At 49.0% G+C, this 24,568-nt stretch overlaps 1 protein-coding gene across 1 annotated transcript; it reads left to right on the top strand.

Annotated features, from left to right (window-relative positions):
* The first annotated feature begins 591 nt into the window (after positions 1–591).
* Positions 592–2,565, top strand: LOC123152461 (WAT1-related protein At3g30340-like). The gene is made up of 5 exons (XM_044571994.1): positions 592–1,059; positions 1,170–1,232; positions 1,331–1,859; positions 1,925–2,076; positions 2,177–2,565. The coding sequence occupies exons 1-5, from the start codon at positions 734–736 to the stop codon at positions 2,316–2,318; spliced, it is 1,212 nt and encodes a 403-aa protein (XP_044427929.1). The 5' UTR covers positions 592–733; the 3' UTR covers positions 2,319–2,565.
* Positions 2,566–24,568: the final 22,003 nt, after the last annotated feature.

The raw sequence follows: 24,568 nt of genomic DNA, 5'->3' as shown, positions 1-24,568 counted from the left end.
GTATAAACCGCCACTGCCAGGTATACCCAGAGAAGGTCAGACCTAGGGTTTTCACCCAAAAACTCGAGACCCGGTATTCGGAGACACCACCATAGACGAAGTCCTCTATATTGCCGCCACCAACCTGCCCGTGGAGAAGTCATGCAGCAATCTCCCGAACAACACGGGAATCGCGGATCAATGTGAACACTACATATCAATTGCTGAGACGACAGATCTAACAATGCAGACAACGGTCATGCATGCTACCATTTGCGCCAATGTGGGGCACACCCTGACCATCACCGGAGCACGACAGATATCCAGTGAAGACGAACCATCACGAGGGCGGGAGCCATGCGGTAGGCTTGCACGCGAAGCCGGACGGCCAGGTCACATGCAGCACCACCGAGCATGCAGTGCAATGCGTGGACCAAAACGCGAAGAGGTAACTGCAATAGCGCATCATATCATGTTCAGTTTCTCTTATTTTTTCTCGCTCGATCGATCGATCGATCGCAATCTCGGTCATCATAGACACACAATTAAGAGTGGCTAAAGAAAAGAAAAGGATCTTGTTTGATTACTGCTGCCATTGTTGAAAGATCTCCTTCCTATCCTGCATTGCTTCTGCTTGATTACTGTTGCATTGCTTCGCTCTCGCCTCGTGCTCTATATCTCGTCCGAATTCCAGTAGATACTAACTGCCGCGTTCGTCCTCTTCCTATCCTGCCGATCAACAAGTGTGATACATATGCGCAGCCCAAGCGAAGGCAACCGACCTAGGCTTGCACATATCTTCTTCTTGTTCCAGCGGCATTCGTGCGTGTGCGTCTTGGTGACTTGGTGTACTCTACTACGGTGGTGGTATAGCGCGAGACAGAATAGAGAGAGCGATATGGGGAGCGGCGGGTTGTTGTTGCCGACGGTGGTGATGCTGGCGCTCAACGTGTTGTCGGCGGTGATGGTGGCGCTGGTGAAGGTGGCCATGGCCGGCGGCCTCGACCCGCTCGTGCTCGTCACGCTGCAGCAGCTCGCCGCCGCCATCTTCCTCGGCCCCATCGCGCACTTCACAGAGGGGTGAGTGAGTCCACACGACGTCCATTTCGATTGCATATTCATTGCATGAAGCTATATATAGCCTTGTTCTGATTATACTGGTTTCGGTTTCATACTTTCATATCCATCAGCAAGTCGAGGCCCAAGATGACGCTCGAGATCTTCGCCTACCTCTTCGTCAGCGCCGCGCTCGGGTACGTATTCTTTCCTTGATCAAATCTTCTCAGTTTGATCTTCCAATCAACGACGGTTGGATCATATAGTGTACACAATCGATCTTGCATGGTGGCAGGGCGGCGATGAGGCAGTACATGGTCTTCGTGGGGCTGCGCTACACCACGGCGACCTTCGTCAGCGCCTTCTCCAACATCGCGCCCGTGCTCACCTTCGTGCTCGCCGTCGCCACCCGCGCCGAGTCGCTCCACCTCAGGTCCGCCACCGGCGCCGCCAAGCTCGCCGGCACGCTCGTCTCGCTCGCCGGCGCCATGCTGCTCACCTTCTACAGAGGCGTGGCCCTCACCCACCCAAACAGCGCCCACCAGCTCCACCGCTCCCCTTCATCCCCGCTGTCGCCAGGAGCGGACTCCGGCAGGCGGTGGACGCTGGGCACGGTGGCGATCCTCGGCAACTGCGTCTGCCTCGCCTGCTGGTACCTGCTCCAGGGCAGGATCGCCAGGAAGTACCCCTACGTCTACTCCTGCAACGCCTTCCTGTCTACCTTCAGCTTCCTCCAGGTCGCCATCGTCGGCCTCTGCGTGAAGCGCAACCTCGCCGCCTGGATCATCACCAACAAGTTCCAGATCCTCACCGTCCTCTACTCAGTAAGCTTCTGAATTACTTGCAACGGTATGCCGCTGATTGATTAATTGTGCCTGAATAAATTCAGGGCGTGGTGGCGACCGGCATGTCCTTCGTGCTGCTGACGTGGTGCATCCAGAAGCGGGGGGCTGTGTTCGTCGCTGCCTTCATCCCGGTGTCGCAGGTCATCGTCTGCATCATGGATTTCACCGTCCTGCATGAACCGCTCTACCTTGGAAGGTGCAAACACACCTATAGAAATTCATGCGTGTATCTGTTTACCCATGGCATGATTGCCATCTGAAACTTATGCTTTGCAAACGTGTATGCATGCATGCAGTGTGGTGGGATCTGTGATTGTGATAGCTGGCCTGTATCTTCTGCTGTGGGGCAAGAGGCAGGAGGCCTTGCAACAGCATCCAAGAGTTGCTAAAGATGACCAAGAACAACAGCAGCAGCAGCAAGTGCAGTCGCAGCCATGACTGAAGATTGAAAAACAGAGATCCTCCATTCGGTGATCTGTTAACATGTGCAGCAAATCAGTTCTCCAATAATTTTTCCATGTTCTAGTAATTATTATGATCACAATTCTGGCGCAAATTAGGCTTCAGGATGCTATCATTCATGAAGCTGTTTAGGCTCTAATCCAAACAACAGTAGGGTGACTATTACCATGTTTCTGGAGAAGCGTAGTTTGTGGGGACATATATATGTAAAAGTTAACTTTATTTCTGGCTATACATGTAATTTTGGGGGTAAAAGACAGCTGTTTTTTTTTTGGCAACCAGCCCACGGGAGATACATGCATACATCTTGATCGCACGAGTAGGCATGCACACAGTGCAACAGAAAGTGTTGAGAATAAAAATCCAAGAATTAGTAGACATCGTCATTCAATTGCTCGGATTTCTTACTTGCTTCAAGTAATCCTACTAATTTCTATCATTGAAACAATCTAAATTTCAGTACAACTTGCATTTATTGAATTAAACTGCTTAAAAGATTGGATAGACACAAATTCATAACTATATACTGTAGTATTGTGCAAAAAAAATCATATACTGTAGCGATATTTTTAGAAATTTTGTGTGGTCAGTGTAAGTTATCATGTGACTACAATTAGAAGATATGTCGTGATGGTTGCTGAATGCAATAGATTTGAATTGTGGGTTTTAAATCCTTATCTTCTCTCTATTTTTTTTAAGTTATCCTCTCCCGATATTAATCATCATAGCTATATCTATATCTATATCTATATCTATACAAAGGGGCTATGGGTGAACCAACCTGTGGTTGGATGGTTAGAGGGACTATGGTATCCCCACCCCATCAGGGTTCAAATCCTGATGCTCGCATTTATTCCTATATTTATTTCAGGATTTCTGACGATACGCATTTAATGGGAGAAGACGTTCCCGTCGACAACGAGGCACCTACGGTGACTTCGTAAATCTCAACATGATATGCTGGCTCAGTCTTTCAGAGGTGCTCATAGGGGTAGGGTGTGTGTTCATAGGGGTGAGTGTATGCGCGTGTATATGAGCGCTCGTGTCTGTATTGATGTTCAAAAAAATAAAGGGGCTATTGTTTCTGGCGGTACATTATTAAAATTGCTCCAAAAGTATCAAAATATTATCCAACAATGCCACCTATAAGTGACAAAAAAAATGTTTTCCAGGGAGTCCCCTGCCTGGGCCGGCCCAAGCAAAGGGACCTACTATCCTGTACTCTGCGTGTTCGAGAAGAACCGGCACGCCCATTTGGCCGGCCCATGTGCGGGCGCCTGTTTTTTTGTTTCGTTTTTTTTTCTACTTTAAATAATTTGGAACTTCAAAAAACTTTTGAAATTTAGAAAACTAAGAATTTTGATATAAAATGTTCAGGAAAACATAATATGTTTGTGAATTCAAAATGCTCAGGATTTTTCTAAAAATGTACACATCTTCAAAACAATGTTTGCAATTTTGAAAAAATGGTTATAAAATAAAAAAAAGTCCATGATTTTGAAAAAAAAGTCAGTGTGTTAAAAATTATTAATGAAATTGAGGAAAAATGTTTGCTAATTCAAAAAATGTTCATGCATTTTAAAAAATGTCCTAAAATTTTAGAACAGTTCGTGAATTACAAAAGAGTTTATTGATTCAGAAAATGTTTGCTGATTCAGAAAATGTTCATGCATTTGAATTTTTTAAATTTCCAAAAAAGCCACAATTTCGAGAGAAATGTTCATCTATTCTAGAATTGTTCGCCGATTGAAAAGAAAAGGCTTAAAAACCGTTTGTAATATAAAATAATGTTCACAATTTTTAAAAATGCTTGTAAGTAATAAAAAATGTTCTTGTAACAATGTTCACGAATTGTCGAAGGTCTGTAGTTAAACAGTAATGCTTCTGAGTCTTTGTGACTATATACCCGCATGAATTTTGAAGAATTAACTACTGGGGTGGATCGGAATATTATAGTATGTTTTAAAATAAACATTTCTTGAAACTCGGAATAATTCTTTTAATTGACAAGCTTTTTTACAACCATGGTATTTTTTTGAAAATGTGAACATTGCTTCTATTTGTGAATAGATTTTAAAAAATAACCATTTCCTTGCATTTGTGAACCAATTTTCAAAATCATGCGATGAGATGTGAACAAAATGTGGTCGTTGCCATTGGAGATTATGCCTTTTTTCTCCAGTTGCAACTCACGGGCCATTTTGCTACTATAAGATAAGATATAGTGTATGTGTATGTGTTTGTGTGAGAGAAATCAACATTGGCTTGCAAGCAATATTGTGGGCTTGCTACCTCCTTCCTAGGCTTTCGCTGTCGTTTCTTGGGCGTGGGTTGTGGGCTTTGTGATGCTATTATCTTTAACCTTTCCCTACCTTGGTCTCCCTTTTCAAGGAGCATAATTTAAATGTTCTGCTGCCACATACGGTCTGTCAGAGCTAGCAATGTTGGAGGCCAAACCGGGCATCGCCATCCCAGGATGCAGTACCGGTGTTGCACGTATGGAGTTCAGTCCCGAACCCCAAACAGACCGTGGCCGGGGGCCATGCCCATTTTGGCCCTCTCCATTTCATGGTTGAAAACAACATCAAAATTCAAAGCAAGGGCGATAAGTGAAAAAAGACCTTCTTCTGAGAACGTACAAGAGCCCAGAGTACGATGATTACGCACACCAGAATGGATCGATCGGTACTGTCGGTGTTCTGGGATTGGGGGTCCCCAGACTTGCCTGCCTGCGACCCATGGCGTGACTCTGCGAGCGGGCCCGTACGGCTCATCTTCACCAACAAGTTTTCAAGACCCTCACGAGGCGGACGACACAAGACCTTCTTAGGAGCGGTCTCATCAGGCTAGCTCGCGAGGGGCGAAGAGTTCAAGGCCAAGCAAACCTCGTGAGGTTCTAGTGACATGAGTCATGACGACCAAGGCCAGACGGGCGTCAGGCGGGCGCCAGCGCGCATAATGTCCTTATTTCCTCTTTGGTGCTAAGGAAGCAAACGCTGGCGCGGAATACCGATGCGTCAAGTAAAGGTTTCCATATCGGTGCAACGAGACCAAGACCAGCAGGACGGCAACATGAAGGTCACCATGGAGCCCAAGGCGGCGTCACCACCAGAGTCTTTTGCAGGCGAAGACTGCTTTTGTCAGGATAAGCTGTATTAGCTGTCACCTTTCGAATTGGCCGTTGTTGGCTCCCTTCCCGCTCAATATTCGGGGAGAGTACCAGAGCCTCTATAAATAGGACTAGTCATCACCATAGATAGGGGAGAGAGATCAGAACGACCATAAATTCACCGAGCACAAGAACACCTCTCCTCAGGAGTCTATTCTTCCCCTTGTACTGTTCATCCTTGGCCCAAGTGGCAATCCACCACACCACACTGGAGTAGGGTATTACACCACAACGATGGCCCGAACCAATATAAATCTTATGTCTTTTGTATTTGCGAGTTCGTTGAGTTAACCCGTGAGATCTTAGCGAAGTTAGGATGTGGATCGGTAGGAGCAGGTCTTCGCGCGCACCCCAGTGTTCGAACTTTAAGGGTTTTGCTACAACCCGTGATCCAACAGGTACATAAATCGTGTTTTGAACATGTATTTCGTGTGTACATGCTAAATTCTCCCGATCGGTCGATCGATCATCAAATTTTGCTCTCATCTTTTTATGTTTCAGTTTTAGTGGTAGTACGTTTTCTCTTTTCTTCATTACGTTTTTCTATCCTGGCACCTGAATGCGCGCTGGGACTGTATTAGGCATGGCCTGCTTTGGGAGAGTGTGCTCTGCTTCGGCCTTAATGGAAGAGCAGAACAACTTTACACTAGTTGTTGAGGGCGACACAACATTACAAATATATGGTTGTTTGCAACTGCATTCCTTGTTGAAAACTAATATCCCCTCCCTTTTTATTTGTTCACCATCGTGGATGCACTACTACTGCTCGGCATAGTGTGTTGCCCGTAGTTCGCTTTAACACTCGGCTGGGTTGTAGCTATTCTGTGCATGCCTGCGAGAGATAGACGGAGATAGATGAGTTTGGCCCAATAGGTTCTAGATTTAGGTTTAATTCTTAGTCATAGAGTTACTTTTATTTTCTTGAATCTTAGATCAAAATCAGTATATATGTAATTGTTGTGAGTAAGAATAAAGTTACATGTTTCTAAAAAAACGAGTTTTGATTTTTAAATATTATTATATATCAAACATTTTCCTTAAAATATATATAAATCACATTATATCAAAATAAATACGTTGGAAAAAATTATTTCCAGACTAGAAAAGTTTCCACAAATATTTGTCTACCTTGCAAATAACTCATTTAGGAATTTATAAATTTCACAAAATTAATTTGAGGATTTAATATTTTTTTTGAAATATCCCAAAATTCGAGGATTATGTTCGTTGGACAATTAGTCATCCTAGTCTCACAACATGGTTTGGAGAATTTAATTATGAACCCTAAAAGTTTTAGATCCTTTTGGAAATCAAAAGCAACCCATAAGAATTAATTAATTATTTTACATGCAAAATTTTGGAAAAATCGGAATGTTACACTCGTCTCGAGTTATGATGTAAGAATTCGTTGCTTCTCAAAAAAAAATTGCAAGTTTTTTTCTCAAAAATAATTTAATACTATGTTTAGTAGAAAACTTGATAAACTAGAAGATACCCCATGCGTTTGCTACGGGAATCCATTGCAATATATTTTCAGTGTTTCGATTGTATGAAACATGAATAGTTGAACTAATAATATGTGAACTATAAAACTAAAAATACATGGTACATCACATTGTCATTGAAGATCAATTCCGTACTACGTCAAGTTAGAAAACTCGCAATACAGTACAATGCGTACATGCGTTTTAAGTGGTACTCTTTTCTCTGCTACCACTCCCTTCAATTAAATCCAACGCCTTCTCCGCCAAGGACCTCGATAACTCTGCCCTCTAGCAATTCAGACTCCGAATAAATCTCATCTAATATATCCAACTCTCCATTTGTGATTGTAACACGTGTTTTGATTTGTGTCCTATATTTCTTGACTGTTTTGATAAATCCAAGTCATCAATTTAGAATTTTTAACCTTTCAGTCAAGCCTTCTAATCGATTCATGCGTGTTTATCTGATTTGTTTCCAGTTGTCAGTTGCGTGATTGTTGTACGCGTGTCTTCGGCTTGCTATCGTAACTTTGGCCTGGGTTGCGGGCTTTTTGATGATCTTTTTTTCCTCCTCCTGTTATCTTGGTCTCCATCCCTTGGTGAATTTTTGCAAGGAGCAGAACCTTCTACTAAGAAAAGAAATAAATGTTTTTTTTGGAGAAAAGAAAAAACAAAGATCACTTGGAATGTTCTGCTGCCACGTACGTCTGTAAGAGCCAGTTAGCTAGCTGGCCACTTGGAATGGATGCAGTACCACTGCAGGCATGCAATGCATCTCAGCCCCAAACCCCAAACTGGCGCCATGCCCATTTTGGCATTCTCCATTGCAAGATTGGAAACACCACTAAAATTCAGCTCAGTGGTATAGGAGCTGCACGTACAGCCGAGCCGGGTTAACGTGCGCGCATGATGCCTGGAATAGTGCCATGCTAGTGTACCACCAATTGACAAACACAGCATATATGGTCATCAGCCATCCAACTGTAGTCTGATCTTTTCTTTTCGAATGGTAAGTTCCTCTGATCTGGGTGAGAGAGAAAGTACAGCTCTGCATATATAGCCAGCACATATGTGTAAACCCGGTTTTTTTTCTTGGTTTTTTTTTCCTTTCCTGTCACCTGCATATACGCGCAGGGGTTTGAATTAGGCACGTCCTGCTTTGGGACACTCTGCTCTGCCTGGGTCTTAATTGGAAAGGAGAACAACTTTACACTAGTTGTTGAGATAAAATTAGTACTATGTAATATGGGACTCATCCACCCATTGCATTACATATATGATCGTTTGCAACTGCGCTGCACGAATGCTGAATTGGGTCTTCTTTCCTGAGGCAAGAAATTCAGAATTAGATAAGCAGGCAATAACATTCGACGGATTTTAAAAAAATGAAATTGAGGGGGTGTACATTTGATGGAGTGATGGAGGCCAAACGGGCGGGCCACCATGTTTCAAAGGAAAAATAAGCATTAATCTATGATGTGAACCAAATGGTTTTTTTTTCCTATCTTACTCATAGGATTTGAGACACAACATCTCATTTCGTACAAGTTTTCTATTCGTATGATATTTCTATCTATGAGCCAAAGGAGGCCTAAGACCTGTTAATGCTTATGAAAGTAATTCTATATGAGGACTTTAGCAAAAGAAATGTTCTGCTGCCACGTATCGTCTGCAAGAGCTACTAGTAAGCTAACTGGCCACTGGAAAATGAAATGGATGCAGTACCACTGCGGGCATGCAGCTCAGCCCCGAACCCCAAACTGGCCATGGCCGCCTGGCCGGTGCGGTGCCATGCCCATCTTGGCAATTGGCATTCTCTTGGAAACACCATTAAAATTCAGCTCAGTAGTATAGCCTAGCCGGGTTAACGTGGGTGATGCCATATATAGCCATCAGCTCAATAGTTCTATGCTAGTGTACTACATTACTAATTGACGAACACATCATATATAGCCATCAGCCATCCAACTTTGCTCTGATCTTTTCTTTTCAATGGTACGATTCTCTGATCTGAGTGAGAGAGAGAAAGTACAGCTCTGCATATATAGCCCAGCACATATATGTAAACCCGGTTTTTCTTTTCTTGTTTGGTTTTTTCCCTTTCCTGGCACCTGCATATACGCGCAGGGGTTTGAAGTAGGCACCTCCTGCTTTGGGACACTCTGCTCTGCCTGGGTCTTAATAGAAAAGCAGACCAATTTTACACTAGTTGTTGAGATAAAACTAGCATGTGAGATGGGGTGGATGACTCATCCGCACCTTGCATTGCATATATGATCGTTTGCAACTGCGCTGCGGGAATGCTGAATTGGTTTGTTTTTTAGGCAAGAAATGCAGAATTAGATGAGCAGGCTACAACATTTGACGGAGTCTTTTTTAAAACTTTTTTGAGGGGTATACACCTTTTTAGCAAATCGATGGGTATAAATTTGATAGAGTGGTGGAGGCCAAACCAGGCAGGTGACCATGTTTCATAGGAAGAATAAAACATTAGTCTAGTGATATGAATCAAAGGGCGTCTCTTTTTTAACACTACTTACAAGATTTGAGATACATGACATCTTATTTCGTATAAGTTTTCCATTCTTATGATATTCTTATCCTATGAGCCAAAGGAGGTCTAAGACCTGCTAATTCCTATGATAGTAATTCTATATGAGGACCACACTCGCTACTATTCTTTGCATGGCACATGCTAAAGTTCTTCAACCGCCACACAGATCCCTACATAGCACATCACTTTCATCGGTACATTCCATGCATGCATGGCCACTCACGGGACCATTTCCCTTGCGGGTGTTTCCGGTTCGTTCTATCCCCACGTCCGCCCGCTGGAATGACGTTATCAAAGAAGTATGCATTGCTCCAATCAGGGCCATATTTTCTCGTTCAACAGTAGCTTTCGCCTTTCGTGGCAAAGAACGAAGCTAATCTTGCCGAGGGAAAAACACCAAAGGGAAGCAGCCATGGAAGCGCAACTGAAACCAGCGGCCAGTGACACGCATTGCTCTCCGGCACATGCATGGCCTCCGTTAGTTTGCTCAATGATTTGGCATGGAACCGCGAAGGCACACGGCTTCTTCTGCAGAGTGCAAGTGCAAGTGACTCGGCAGCAAAGAGGTCCAGAGAGTGCTGGTGTTCTACAAGAGCAGTTGATGTGAACTGAGATCTTGTGCGAATAATTTGTCCATACTACTTCCTTCGTTGACCAATATAAGATGTTCTAACTTTTTTCTGACCCGAATGTATAATGCATTTAGCGTGTTTGCTCAGCCATTTCAGTCCGTATTTAATCCATATTGAAATATCCAAAACATCTTATATTTATGAATGGAGGGAGTGCTTATCTGTCAATTTAAGCTTTTTTTTTGAAGGACCAGCCTAGGCTGGTGTTTCATTGATATAAAGCAGGGAGCAGATGACAAAATGACAAGGCGGGGATCCGAAGATCAAGGACAGAAGGAAGAAGAATCAAAGAAAAGTGCCCAGGGCACCAAAAACAGCTAGCCTACTCTCCCGGCGGATCCCCGAAGGGGCTCTGGATGATCTTGGCGCCGCCTTGCTGCCAAAGGCTTAGGCCTCGTCTGATCGCAGAAATCACATCATCCACGTTGGCCACTTTTCCCTAAAAATGCAATTGTTCCTCTCCTGCCAGATCTCCCAAAGGACAAGCATCGCGAGTGCCTTGGCTCCCTTTCTGAAAATTGGTGGCGAGGCCTCAACCATAGCCTGTACCCTGTCGACGGAGCTTTGTTTGTCGATCCAAGTCTCCTGGCGCATGGCCTGGCAGCACTGCCAGGTAGAGATTTTGGCCCAGGTGGTAGCCGCAAAACGGCATTGCCAGAACAGATGGTCGGAGCTTTCCAGGTTACGGAGGCAAAGCTGACAGAAATAGCTATTAATCCAACCTCTATGTGCAGCCTGTCGTTGCACCAGAGACGGTCTTGGTGGAGCAGCCATGCAAAAAAATTTCAGCTTTGAAGGCGCCCAAGTCTCCCAGATCACCGTGCAGAGACGGGATTCTCGCGGCCCTGGAACTGAGCAGCATATGCCGATCGCACGGAGTACCGCCTGGAGGCCGCGTTCTGCCATGTGATATCGTCCCTGCTGGCTTCTTGGAGGGCCAGACGCCGCGGGTGAAGCCGCCTGTGCAGGTTGAGCACCTCCGGGGCGATCGCGCTGGCGTCACCGTGAGCTAAGTCGGTGATCCAGCGATCATCGATGAGAGCCTGCGCAACTGACCTATTCTTCCGTCTGGATAGCTTGAAAAGGGTGGGGTGGAGATCCTTCAGCGGCGTTGCGTCGATCCATTCCGAATGCCAGAAGCTGGCCAATTGGCCGTTGCCAACCACAACCTTGGTCACCGCACTGAAGAGGGTGTGGTCGGAGGCGTCGCAGGGAGGCTCCGTCCCCGCCCACGGCCGTTCCGGGCTTTTCCAGGCGTGCCAGAGCCAGCGGAGCCGGAGCGCGCGGCTGAATTTCTTGAGGTCAAGGATGCCAAGCCCCCCATGCTCGATCGATGAGCAGACCCGTTCCCAGCTGACTTTACAGCTGCCGCCGGAGAGCTCCTGATCCTGGCCCCAGAGGAAGCGCCGTCTGCACTTGTCAATTTCCTTGAGAAGCTTTGCGGGGAACCGCAGCACCGTAAGGGCGAAAGTTGGCATGGCCGTAAGGACACATCTGACAAGAACACGGCGGCCGGCGATGGATAGCATCTTCCCTTTCCATCCTGCGAGCCAAGCCCTAATACGGTCGAGGATGAATTGAAGGTGGACGAGTCGGAGACGGACAGTCGTTAGAGGGAGCCCTAAGTATCTAATTGGGAACTGCGTAGTTGGTCCTCCAAAAGACTGTAACACTGCGTTGAGGTCGACGTTGCTGTAGCAAATCGGGGTCGCTGTAGATTTGGCGTTGTTGATCTTCAGGCCAGTTGCATCGCCAAAGCTACTGAGGATGTCCATGAGGTGGTCGATCTCCTCCTTGATCGGGTTGGCAAAGATGACGGCGTCGTCTGCGTATAGGCTTACTCTGAACTTGATTTCCCTGCCAGGCACCGGTGCGATCACAAGCTCCTCCTCAGCCGCTTTGAGAAAGCGGTGGATAGGATCTATGGCTAGGATGAAGATAAGTGGCGACAGAGGATCGCCCTGACGAAGGCCGCGTCGATGCAGGATGGATTTGCCGGGGATGCCGTTTAGTAGGAAGGCAGATGAGGAAGTGACAAGCAACAGGGAGACCCAATCACGCCATCTAGTGCTAAACCCTAAAGTAACCATGAGCTCGAGCAGGTATTCCCATGAAACATTGTCAAAGGCTCTAGAGATATCTAGTTTGAGGAGAACCGTCGGCGTTTTCTGACGATGCAAAGCCCTAACACAGTTCTGCACATAGACGAAACTATCATGGAGACATCTGGATTTTAGAAAAGTTGTATGGGCCGGCGATATGATGTTCTGGATAACTGGAGCCAGCCTGATTGATAGAACTTTGGAGACAAGCTTGGCGATGGAGTGGATCAGGCTAATCGGGCGGTAGTCGCCGATGCCGCTCGCGCCGTCCTTTTTAGGGATCAGGGCAACGATCGCGGAGTTGAGCAGGCCGAAATTGTTGCCGGCCAAGCTATAGAATTGGTTGAACGCCTGCAGCACATCTTCTTTGATAATCCCCCAGCACAATCTGAAGAACTGCCCACTGAAGCCGTCTGGCCCTGGCGATTTTTCTGCAGGCGTGGCTTGGATTGCCGCCATACCTCTTGCTCAGAAAAGGGGTTGTCCAGTCCCCCTCCTTGGATCGTTGGCATGTTGATTTGGCTCCAGTTGATCGTAGATGTTCTCGGGCTTGTAGTCCCAAGAATGGCGTCGAAATGGTTGTGGATGGCCGTTTCTTTGTCGCTATGGGCCGTAGTAACCGTCCCGTTGATGTTGAGGGCGGGAATGAAATTCTTCCTTCTCCGCGAGCAGATCTTGGCCATGAAGAATTTTGTTGGGGCATCGCCAGCACGTATCCAGGTAAGTCTAGATGCCTGTCGCTTTCTGCAGCGTTCGATCGCCGCCAGCCCTAGCAGCCTGAGCTTGAGGCCCTTCCGCAGTTCCCGCTCGGCCGACGATAGTTGTCGTCTTTCCTGGGCTACATCGAGGCGCAAAATGACCTCGCAAACTATGTGGAACTGCAGCTTCGCGTCGCCAAAGAGACTCTGACTCCAAATGCGAAGATCTTTGGCCGTGCGGGCAAGCTTGACGTGGAGACGAGTGAACGCACAGGAGGTTGCAACTGGCCGCGTCCAGGCTACGGTCACCGTGTCTAGGAAGCGGGGGAAGCGGGGCCAGAACGACTCGAATTTGAAAGGCCTGCGTCGGCGAGGGCCCGCTGCGTCAGAGAGCAGTAGCGGGCAGTGGTCGGAGCACGCTGTGGAAGCAGCTAACAGCATTGTTTGGGGGAGCAAAGTTTCCCACGGCACATTGCAGAAGAACTTGTCGATGCCCACCATTGTTGGGTTGTCGCGCTCGTTGCTCCAGGTGAATTTGCGGTTTGCGCATTTGATTTGGCGTAGTCCGGCTCTGTCTAAGGCGGCCCGAAAGCGTCCCATGAGTCTCCTATTTAAGTTGAGGTTGTTCTTCTCCCTATCCTCGTAAATTTGGTTGAAGTCACCGTTGATTAGCCATGGGTCAGAGCAAGGCGGGGCAGAGTTTGTGATCTCAGCTAGGAAGGCCTCCTTGCCTGCGTCGTCGGTCGGGCCATAGACAGAAGTAAGCCAGAACGAGGTCTGGTGAGAAGCTAAGCTAACTTTGACAGTGATTGCAAACTGTCCAACGGCGTGGGTGGCTACGTCGACAAGGTACTGATTCCACAGGATGGCAATGCCGCCGCGAGTGCCAGAGGCGGGTAGCACCGCGCATCCCCGCAAGGTTTGGCCGCCGATGTCGCGTACGAGGGCCGGCGTCCATTCGTCGATCTTGGTCTCTTGCAAGCACAAGATGGCTGTGCGGTGCGCAGCGACAACCTCACGAATTGCTTCACGCTTCGCCGGTGAGTTTAGGCCTCGAACATTCCAGCTCATGATCGGGGGTGTGGTTGGTTCGTCATTCATGGGGACATAGGTTGTTTCTCCGGCGACTGCACATACTAAGAAAACACCGGGGAACGCCGTCGCCCACCAATAGGCCCCAAACTACGACGGCGCCAGCTCGACCTCACACTACTACCAACACAGGGGGGAAGCAACCCTATCTCAGACCAGCCGACCGCTGGCCGCCACCGGAGACTACAGCTACTACTAAAACAGAGAGAACTAGCTAACATGACTACACCATGGCCTCCTCGGCGACTCCTTCAGGCCCGTTGAGGCCGACAGCGATACACAGGGCCTCCGTGCCCATTCTGGTGAGCTTGGCGATGACGGCGATATCTTCTTCAGAGAGTGGTTCGTTGAACCTGCGCACTAGCGCCTCGGCCGCCTTCTTCGTCATCTTCTCTTTTGGACCAAGGAGGCCAAGGCCCTGAACCAGGCGGAGCGTGCCGCGCTGGGCAACGGGCACCTTGCAGTTCTGGGCTGCCTGGCGGGCGCTCTGTCGCGGCGGAGGAACAGATGTGGCACGCGTCTTGGGTGGAGCAGAGCTGCGCTTGGATGGGGGAAGACCGAGCAGGGGAGCCGGTTTGTCGCAGAAGAGGCGTCGGGGCGCAGCTGAGGACTCAGCGATCTCTAGGAGTTGAACTTGCTGCGTGACTGCCCCCAGCTCGATCGCAACCGTTGTCGCAGCCGTCGGGGTCTGGCAGCTGAGCAGCGCTGGGCTGTGACATGAGCCAGAGAGCGTTGGGCTGAAAACGTCCGGGATGTCCACCAATTCCTTGCCCTTGGTATTCATTGCTTCTTCTTCGAATTCAAGCGGCACCGCCATCGAGGCCGCGATCACCTCATCAAGCTGAGCCGCGACGTCGTCGCCGGGAGCCATGGGAGCGATCAGCACCTTGCCTGCCGTGGTGAAGAACTCGTCGACGTCGTCGGGGGCGGGGGTGGTGGCAGGAGCGGGCAGACGGACGGCCGTGGGCGGGGTGGGCACGTGCACCCGGCTGGCCAGGCGCTGCTTGTCGGTCTTCTTTTGGCATGGGAACACTTGGCCGGAGGAGCGGACGCGACCCCCGTGCCGGCCACTGCTTGAGCGCTGAGGCGGGGGGGGAGGGGAGGGGGGGAGGGAGCGGCTACGGTGGTGCACTCTGCTTGTTGCCCCGTCCGCACCTGACGAGGCGTTAGAGGCGCGCCCGCGTCCCAACAGCGTGTCCTTCCAAGAGCGACAGCCGCCGCCGCCGCCCCGCCCATCATCGTCGCGGCGCGGGTCACCGCGGGGGAGGCCCCGGCAGCCAGTGTCGACCACCGGAGCGCGTTGCTGACGGCGATGGCGCTCTTCGGGTTGTCCGTCCTCAACGTGCATGACCCAAGTGCTGGGGAAGATGCGCGGCAGGTCGTCGTCGTGGTCCGAGTCGGAGGAGGGCAAGCCGCTCTGGGCGGAGTGCGAGGAGCGCGGCGAGCGGGAGGACCAGTCCTCCATCTTGTCGACGTGGATGAGCAGATCGTAGCGTTCGGCGCCGGGTGGCAGGGCGACCCGCCGGTCAGGCGGCGAGTAGCCCTCCATCTCCTCGACGCGCCCCGCGCCCTGGGGGAGCTTCCAGTAGGTGTGCCTGGTGGGGATGAAGGCCATGTCCCAAACCCACACCCAGCAGGCGAAATGCTTGGTGTGGTCGCGCTCAAGCGTGCAGCTGTCGAGGCGGTCAACGCGCACCTTGCCACCGAACACTTCCTGGACGCCTTCCAGGGTCCAGTATTGTTGCGGCAGATGCTCGATGACGCAGCGGACGTGGAGGTTGAAGGTGCCGTGGTCGGCGTGGTCGTTTTCTCTCCATGGCGCGATGATGAAGTTGACGCCGTCGACGCGCAGGGTGCCGCGGCGCACCGCATTGTCGTGGTGGGCAGGCTGGGTGAAGACGACGAAGAAATCCTTCGGGTTGTGCGCCGTCACACGTAGGTGGTGCGGTGGAACGCAGAGCTGCGCCTCAAACGTGCGGCCCACAGCCATGGGCGAGGTGGCGCTGACCCCGTCGAGCGCGCGCAGCGTAACAGCATGTCGCCGGAGGAAGAAGATGCTCTGCTCAATGGCCGGGGTGGATTCGCCGATCTTGTGGCTCGAGCGCGGGCGCCTTGCCGGGTCGACCAGGCTGAGTTCAGCCATGTGAGCCTCGAGTGCTGCTTGGGGTGGCGTTGGCGGAGGTGGTGGTGTAGGGAAGCGGAGGCGAGCGTGAGCCGGCGTGCGAGGAGGAAGCGGGCCTATCCTACTGGAGGCAGGGCTGCCATGGCCGTTGCGAGGATTCTGGGGGCACTCCCTAGCAAAATGGCCGAAGAGCTCGCAGATTACGCAGCGAAGGGGGTCACGGCAGTCCTTTCTACGGTGGTGCTTGCTGAGGCAGCAAAAGCAACGGCCGCGGAAGCGGCTTAAGAAGGCCTCCCGGCCACCCCCTGCATTGAATCCCGGATGGCGGTCCGAGCGAGGAGCTGCGCTCGACCTTGGAGAGACCGGCATATCCAGGGAGGCCTTGCGGTTTTTGCGCGAGGAGAGCTCGGTCCAGCCACCGTCCATTCCCGAAGAGGAATGGTCGACCGCAGGGGATGGGACGACGATGATGGACTGCAGTCGTTGGGGCGGGGGAGGGGAGAGATCCGCCGGATCTTCAAAGGCCGCGGTCGTGGCGCATTGACCACACAGCAGCAGGCGCGGCGGGGCCGCCGGATTCGGGATTGAATGCGCCGCAGGGCCCGGGATCTCGAACGGGGCGGGGGGAGGGAGTGGATTCTCCCCCGGTCCAGAGCCAGCCGGCGCACAGCCCAGCGGATCTGAGACAGAGGCGGCAGCGCGTCGGGGTTGCGCGCCCATGCTGGACGCGAGGGAGGTGCCAGCGGCGCGGGAGAGGGCTGGAGGCTACCTAGCGGGAGGGGCGCATAATACTTCCGTGTTACCACATATGCCGTGCCTGATCCCCAGTACCGTCAATTTAAGCATGGACCGGATGCACATATGGCATTGCTTTAAAAAAATACCAAGTTTAAGTAAACTTCGAAAGAGTACACGTTAGATGTAGTCAAACCAGTCACTTTGTGGGCCATGGTTTACGGTTCATAATTGTTCAGAATATTCTGAATCCAGCCAGACCAAGCAAATGGAAGCGGAAAGGAGCGGAGAGATATACAAGGGAATCAAGGAATTGTCTCTGACCTTTAGCGCACCAAGAGGAAGATGCCGGCCGCGAGGCTGGCTTCTGACTCTCTTCATTCCTGCTAAAGCTAAACGTACAGGAGGCATGGGAAATGCAGCGTTCATCATGAAATGTGCTTTTCAGAATCCATTGAGGATGTTGTGGCTTTTGATTGCAAAGTGTAGCTGGAGCCACAACAGACTTTGCACCAAAACTGAAATGTTCTCTGAATGTGGTTTCTGGACAAGGATCAATCGGCATGCCGGAAGAGAACAGAACTGATAGACATACTACTCGTCAACCTTGTCTCGGGAATTCATTAATTATGACGAGAGAAAAACTGTTTTTCCTTGAGTTAATGTTTTATTTCCTTGTTTAGCACATTTAGCTGTGGCGCCACGAGAAACAAGCAGAGAGGGTTGCCATGTAGCAAGCATGACGTCAGGGTGACCTGTTCTAGCCTAGATAATTGGTGACCACAAACCCGATCTCCTTTGTTCAGCATGATGAAGTTTTCATGGAAGAATGATGCATATAGCTATTAGAAGTTTTCTTCTTCTGAAGCAGGGAATCGTTGCTGGTGGTATGTGTCATGCAAGTGGTTTCCTTTCAGAAGCAGGTGCAAGATGTACTAGGCGTGTGACCACAGGTCCACATAGTAAGTTGTTCAGAGTTCAGACATGCAATTACTATCATACATAATCAATGCTGGGCAGGACGGAAACCTACAAGGTTTGGAATTCTCTGACCATGGATTGCAACCACATATTGCCACACTTTGCCACATCTCATCTTAGACAAGTTTTTAAGTAAGTTTGACCAAATTAGGTGGGTGTTTGATTCTAGCCACACCTAAGGCAAGAATTTTCTCATGAGAAGTGAACCCCACATGTTATAGACACAAAAAAGTGTGGCAAGGTTCCCTTAGGCAAGCCAAAGTATGGCTAACAATTTAACCAACTCAAGTTAGGCAAGTGTGGCAAAAAGTAATGTGACAACATAAGGCAAACATAATCACAATCCAAACAGCCCCTAAGCTTGAAACGGTTACCACTCAGTGATACTACTCCCTCCGCCCCTAGTGTGAGGCAGCCAAGGACAAAGCACATGGTTTGGAGCATCATTAGCTGGCGTCACAAGCCCTCGTTTTGACCTCTTCTTCTTCCTTCTTCATGTGATGCACAACACTCTGGCCATTAACTCTTACCAACTCTCGGGCATTAACTGTTATTTCTTTGCCCCAAGGCAACCATATGTGGCATTTTATTTACTTAGAACAAGTATAATAGGATACAGTCAGCAGGCTGTAAGGATTAAAATGTTGTATGTTTTCTAAGTTGGATAAGAGAGAAGGGAAGCGGGCTACAGATTAACAGCGAAACAATGTGCTAGTGTAAGGTGGGCCATCTATTAATAAAGTGATACTACTTAGTAACTAGCTACTATACATGTTGGCTATTAGGTTGGCTATAGATGATATGACAACTTTATATAGTTGATTGTTGGCTATACTATTAATCATGCTCTTAAGTCTATTGAACTCGAATGATGAACGTTGTATAATCAATAAAAGGCTGTGTGCATCACTCCATGCAATGGCTGAGGACGTTCCCCTCCTTTCAAAGAAAAACTGTTGCCAGCTCTTGGGCCAACAAATGTGGAGTCATCTGTTAGAATATTTGGGCATGGGTAGCTAATTCCACTCAAAGGCCCATGTATATGGCAGAAAAAAGTGGAGTTGCAATATTTAGTCCACCCAACTAGTGGAAGTGAAGTTTGACCTCCTTATATAAGGAAGTCTCTGCACTTCACTAAGTGATGGGTATGAATGCAGAGGCAGAGGGTCATCCTTCTTTTCGGAAAAAAGTGATGGGTATGAGGACAGAAAGAGAACCCACAAGCATGTGTTCGCCTCGCCTTACCGAGCTCAGGATGGGGCACGCGACATGCGTGAATTGTCCACCAAAATACGGTACATGACTTGGCATGAGTGCAGCTTCCTCTCATTGTTTTTTTTTCTATTTTCTGACCGTTAAGTTTGCGGGTTGGAAACCTATTTGGGTTAGACCGTGATCGTGACACGTCGGTTCTCCTTTATAAGTGACATATCGGCCACCATCGAAGATACATCAAATTGAGCTAGGGTTTTGCTTTTTGTTGCTTTTGTGTCGTCATCGTAGTCTACTCCATCCCGATCACATGCATGCACCGATGAACGTGGGAGCGGTCTCGCTCCAGTGACTGCACAAAGAGAGGGCGAATAAGGATTTTGAGAAGCGCTTCACGCGGCTGCTCGTGTTTCTTCACCACAGGTTGTCTTCCTCTCAAGAGAGGCGGCGATACGCATCACCGTCTCCATCGTTGTCCACTTCGAACAGTATTTGGCAATATCTTCATCAACAACATCACCTCTGCAATAGTCACAACTATTTTCATGTGCAAATGAACAGTGCATGCAACATATTTCAATCTACTCTTTAATTATGGCTGATGCATGTATGATGTTGTTGACTAATTAGTATGATGGAGATATACATGCCAATAGTTGCTTTAATCATGATTTATGTTCTTGAATTCATCATAAATTGTCTAATCATCCAACGATTCAAATAGCTTAATGTAGGCAATTTTCTGAATTAACCATGGCTGATTTTTCGGATGCACCAAGGCTGCATAAATTCACCACCATTGACTTAGGCTTTGAAAGCATCCTTAGTTAGTAATGGCGAGACTGAAGGAACGATCTTTGACAATGATCAGAGAAAATTCAAGGAACCCAATACTATCTTTGTGGAATGTGTCCTATTTATTCAATGGCTCGATTACGACGCTTGAGGTCAATCAACTTAACCGATGAAACTGGCTCTTTTTGATGGCAGTTGCATCCTTGATGTGTTTTCTCGGTAAGAGCGGATTCTGTCTTTTGCAGACGACACATTTGAAAAACAAAGGTTCCGCTCAAGGTTAAGATTTTAATGTGGCTTGCAAAACAATAAGAATGTCATTTGCGATAGCCATCATGGCCATGCAAGGAAGAGTGCGGCCATCTTCACAAAACATCACAATTTTAGGCCCTGTTGAGCAGTAATAAGCCAAGGCTTAATCACTTGCCATCTGCCCGGGGAGGCAATGCCACGAGCGGATCACTGTTAAACCACCATTGTGCAGGGGCACTAAACAGCAGAGGCTACGACAACAACCACCCCCAGGCTCTGCACGAGCCCATTTGTTTTGTTTTTACCTGCCCTCTGCACCACATAAAAACGCAGGCACGGGAGTGATCCAGGGGGCTTATCTTGTGCCCTGATACGTGTCACCTGCCACAGAGAAGCGGCACTGCAGTGAGCATGAGCATTGCAAATCCAGGAGGATCATTTTCCCATTATTCTGAGAGCAGTGACATGCAATGCGCGCGCGCGCGCACGATCGATCGATCGATCATTATGAGATCACTGGAAGCTGCCTTTTCGCTGCCCATGTCGATCACACCAGGAATCCAAACATCGTTTTTAATCATGAACACGATGAACAAAAAATGAAAAGGGACTTCGGTCAGCTCAGCTCAGCTCACACTTTTTTTAGGGGAGCTCAGCTCACACTTTCTTTTAACACTTTGTTCTTTTTGGACAATGGTCCACACGCAAGTGAGAAGACCACTCTAATGAGCACTTGGTAAATGTAGTACTACTTGTCTTGGTTTGGCTTAAGCACAGACGAGGCAATGGAGCATCAGTTCTCGGACGGGTTTAAACCCATTAATATCGAACAATACGACGGGACAACCGACCTAGCTGTGTGGATTGAAGATTTCCTCCTCCATATTCACATGAATCACGAAGACGACCTACCTGCCGCACAAACTTAAAGGACCGGCTAGGCACTGGCTCAATAGCCCGCCCCCTCACTCCATCAGGAGCTGGGAGGCGCTCGAGGACGCCTTTAGGGGAAATTTTCAGGGCATATATGTTGATGATCTCAGTCACAACATTCAACAACCCGGCGAATCAGCAAGGAAATTCTGGAACCGGTTCTTGACTAAGAAGAACCAGATTGTCGATTCGCCTGATTCAGAGGCAATTTCCGCCTTCCGGCATAGTATCCGAGACAGATGACATGTTGCAAAACAATGTCCACGGCGGAGCTTCTAGCGGTGGCACGAGGAGCTGCAACCAGTTCTTATCATGGTCTCCGCCTTTGGGTGAAATTTTACAAGGAGCATAGCCTAAATGTTCTGCTGCTACGTACCGCGTTTCAGAGCTATTCCTTCCGTTACAAAATACATGACGTTTAGGAAGTCTAATTTGAAAGTTCATCCTGCTTTGGGGGAGTGTGCTCTACTTCGGTCTTTTTTTTAGAAAGGCATCATGGCTAGCTTTATTGATTACAAATAGAAATTACATCGTCTACGAGTTTGGAAACCAGACAAGCCGGGGGCTCATCAGTCCATGAACTACAAATCTTATTACAAAAACAGTAACTAGCTAGCACATGCGCCGCTTGATTCGAAGAACGAGCATAATGTTTAAAGATAACCTTCCCGGTTGACAAAGACACGGCAATGCATTCTGCAAATACTGCTGCAGCCAAGTCCCACCATTCTGTCTGTCCCAAGCAATAGTCAATAACAATTGAAGAATCTGACTCTGCCTCCACCCTGTTGAATCCTAATGAGCTTGCAAAGATCAATCCATCTCTCATCGCCATAGCTTCCGAGGTAACTACATCAGATGCATATTGAATATATTTGCACTGAGCTGCCAAAAAATTACCCTTCTCATCTCCAAGGATTGCCGCCGATGCTCCAGCACCCTCATCCGCATAGAAGGAGGCATCTACATTTAACTTAACAAATTTTGGACCGGGTTTCAACCATCTTTGTTCCTTTGTCACCGTATTCTTCTCATTTGCTTGATGAAAATTGTTCGCAATTGCTAGAACAGACATAGGCCATCTCATTGTCGGGGGTGTTGCTCCATCATGAGTGTGTTGGCGACGAGTCCACCAGAGGTACCAACTACCAACAGCAAGAATTTGCTTAATATCCAAGTTCGGCTTCATCGGAACCGGCTTATCCTCTGCCAACAGTAAATGCTCCAATATTACCGAACCGGAGCGATCCACCGTTGCAGCTTCGTCAAGAATTTCCAATATACCCAGGCCTCTCCAAAGTTCTCTGGCCGTCACACATTCAAAAAGAAGATGTTTTATATCCTCAGCAACTCCATGACAAAGTGGACAAGCACCATCCGATCCCACATGCCTGTTCATTAGTATGGATTTTAGAGGGATGATTCCATGAAGAGCACGCCAACAAAATATCGAAAGTTTACGTGGTATATTTAGTTTCCAGAGTCTAGTCCACACTTCCGGAGCTTGGGATTTCCTTGGGCATTCAGCCATGTTTGTGTGTGTCCCGAAAGTCCGATACAACTGTATTTTGTATGCTGATCGTACTGTGAATATCCCTCTGCGGTCAGGATGCCATGCAATAAAATCGTCAAATGCATTGTGACTCGGCGGTATTTGCATAATTCGCCTAACATCCACCGGATTCAGAATTGTTCGAAGCAGTGCTTCATCCCATGTCCCTGATATAGGATCGATTAAGTCACTAACAGAATTGAGCAGAGTATGACCACAACCTGAAATAATCTTCCTATCCGGGCTCCCTGGGATCCATGGATCAGTCCATATATTCACCTTCTCACCGTTTCCAATCCTCCAAATGTATCCCAACTTGAAAGTTTCCAATCCTTTCATGATACTTTGCCAAGTGAAGGAGGATCCATTTTTCAATGTAGCATGGAGCAGACTATAATTGGGAAAATATTTCGCTTTTAGTACCCTCGCACAAAGAGACTCTGGATTGGTTATGAGACGCCAGCATTGTTTCGATAGCATAGCAAGATTAAAAGGAGTGGAGATCCCTAAAGCCCATCCCTCCTTCATTTTTTGGGTAACAAAGCTTCCACCAGGTGTACCAATGCATTCTTTTGTAGTCCTCGTCATCACCCCACCAGAATTAATGCTCTACTTCGGTCTTAATGGAGAAAGGAGACCAACTTTACACTAGTTGAGACAAAACTGTCATATGAGATGGGGTGGATGAGCTGGTGGACTATGCACATGTATCGTCGTTTTGCAACCGCAGCGCTTGCCTCACTTGGAAACTAAGAAGTTGTTCGATATCCCTCCGCTTTGCAACTCGCCGCGGAGTGGAGCAGATATGCAGTTATATTTCGACGAGCCCCTAAGAGCAACTGTAGCAGACCCCGCATCCGACGCAAACCCGCATAATTCCGATGATTATACGGGCTCGGCCCATTTTTCTGGCAAGACCAGAGCCCGCATCGGTGTCTGGCCCGTAAATTTTTTTGCCGCAGCCCGCAAACGCAACCCCCGAGCTACTATAACTGCGGGTTTGCGGGGCAGATGCGGGTCGAAACCCTATCCTCCCGACGCCGCGTTCCCCTCCTATTCCCCATCGCGCCGCTCGATTTCTCGCCGCCGGCAAGCCTTGAACCACCATGGCCGACTCGGGGGATGAGGCGGAGCGCCGCCGCCGCGCCAGATCTGACGCCGCGCGCAAGCAGGGGACGCGTCGGTGGCTCAACCAGGGTGCTCGGCCGCCGCCGGCATTCGACCGGCGCGAGCTCGACGAGTTCGAGCTCAAGCGCGCCCGTCGCCGCCGCGCCTCCTCCGGCAACTGGTCCGCGGGGAGCTCATCCGGCCACGGGTCCGCGGGGTGCTCATTCGTGGGCGCATCGAGCTCGCGCCTCGTTCCGGTGAAGAGGGAGCCGGAGGAGGCCGTGCCCGATGCACCGCCGCGCCGAGGCGTCATCGGACCCGAGGACTACCTCCCACCGAGGCAGGAGGAGCTCCTCGAGCGCGTCGTCCTCGAGCGGTCGGCGAGGGATCAGGAGGAGATGGAAGAGCGCATCCGGCGCGAGCTCAAGTACGAGCGGCTCTTCCTCGAGACGGGCCTCACAGCATCGCAGGCGCACGCATCGAAGGAGGCCGACCTGCGCGTAATGAAGGAGGAGCAGGTGAAGCTCTTCGTCGACCTCGACTCCGACTCCTCCGACTCCGACTGACCGCCGCCGGTGGGCAGATACCGCAGGAGCTTCGGTGAGCTCAGTTTTGTTGCAGTGGTGCGGTAGCATAGACCCTGTCTACCATATCTAACATTTATGTATGTATGTGGCTTGTATGAACTTATATGCGAAGAAGAACCATCTATGCGAGCGAGCTCCGGCGAGCTGTTGCTTAAATTTCTCGCGCGAAACAATTTTTTTAAAATTTAGGGATTTGTTTGCTGTTTCTAGTCTGCCGCC

The sequence above is a fragment of the Triticum aestivum genome, chromosome 7A (genome assembly GCF_018294505.1).
Source record: "Triticum aestivum cultivar Chinese Spring chromosome 7A, IWGSC CS RefSeq v2.1, whole genome shotgun sequence".
NCBI classification, from domain to species: Eukaryota; Viridiplantae; Streptophyta; class Magnoliopsida; order Poales; family Poaceae; genus Triticum; species Triticum aestivum.
This window is presented reverse-complemented; position numbering and strand designations above follow the sequence as displayed.

Excerpts from the sequence above, each read along its gene's own strand:
- LOC123152461 (XM_044571994.1), top strand. The coding sequence starts at position 734 with ATGCGCAGCCCAAGCGAAGGCAACCGACCTAGGCTTGCACATATCTTC. Across the intron at positions 1,233-1,330 it reads TTCGTCAGCGCCGCGCTCGG|GGCGGCGATGAGGCAGTACA; the intron begins GTACGTATTCTT and ends GCATGGTGGCAG. Across the intron at positions 2,077-2,176 it reads GAACCGCTCTACCTTGGAAG|TGTGGTGGGATCTGTGATTG; the intron begins GTGCAAACACAC and ends GCATGCATGCAG.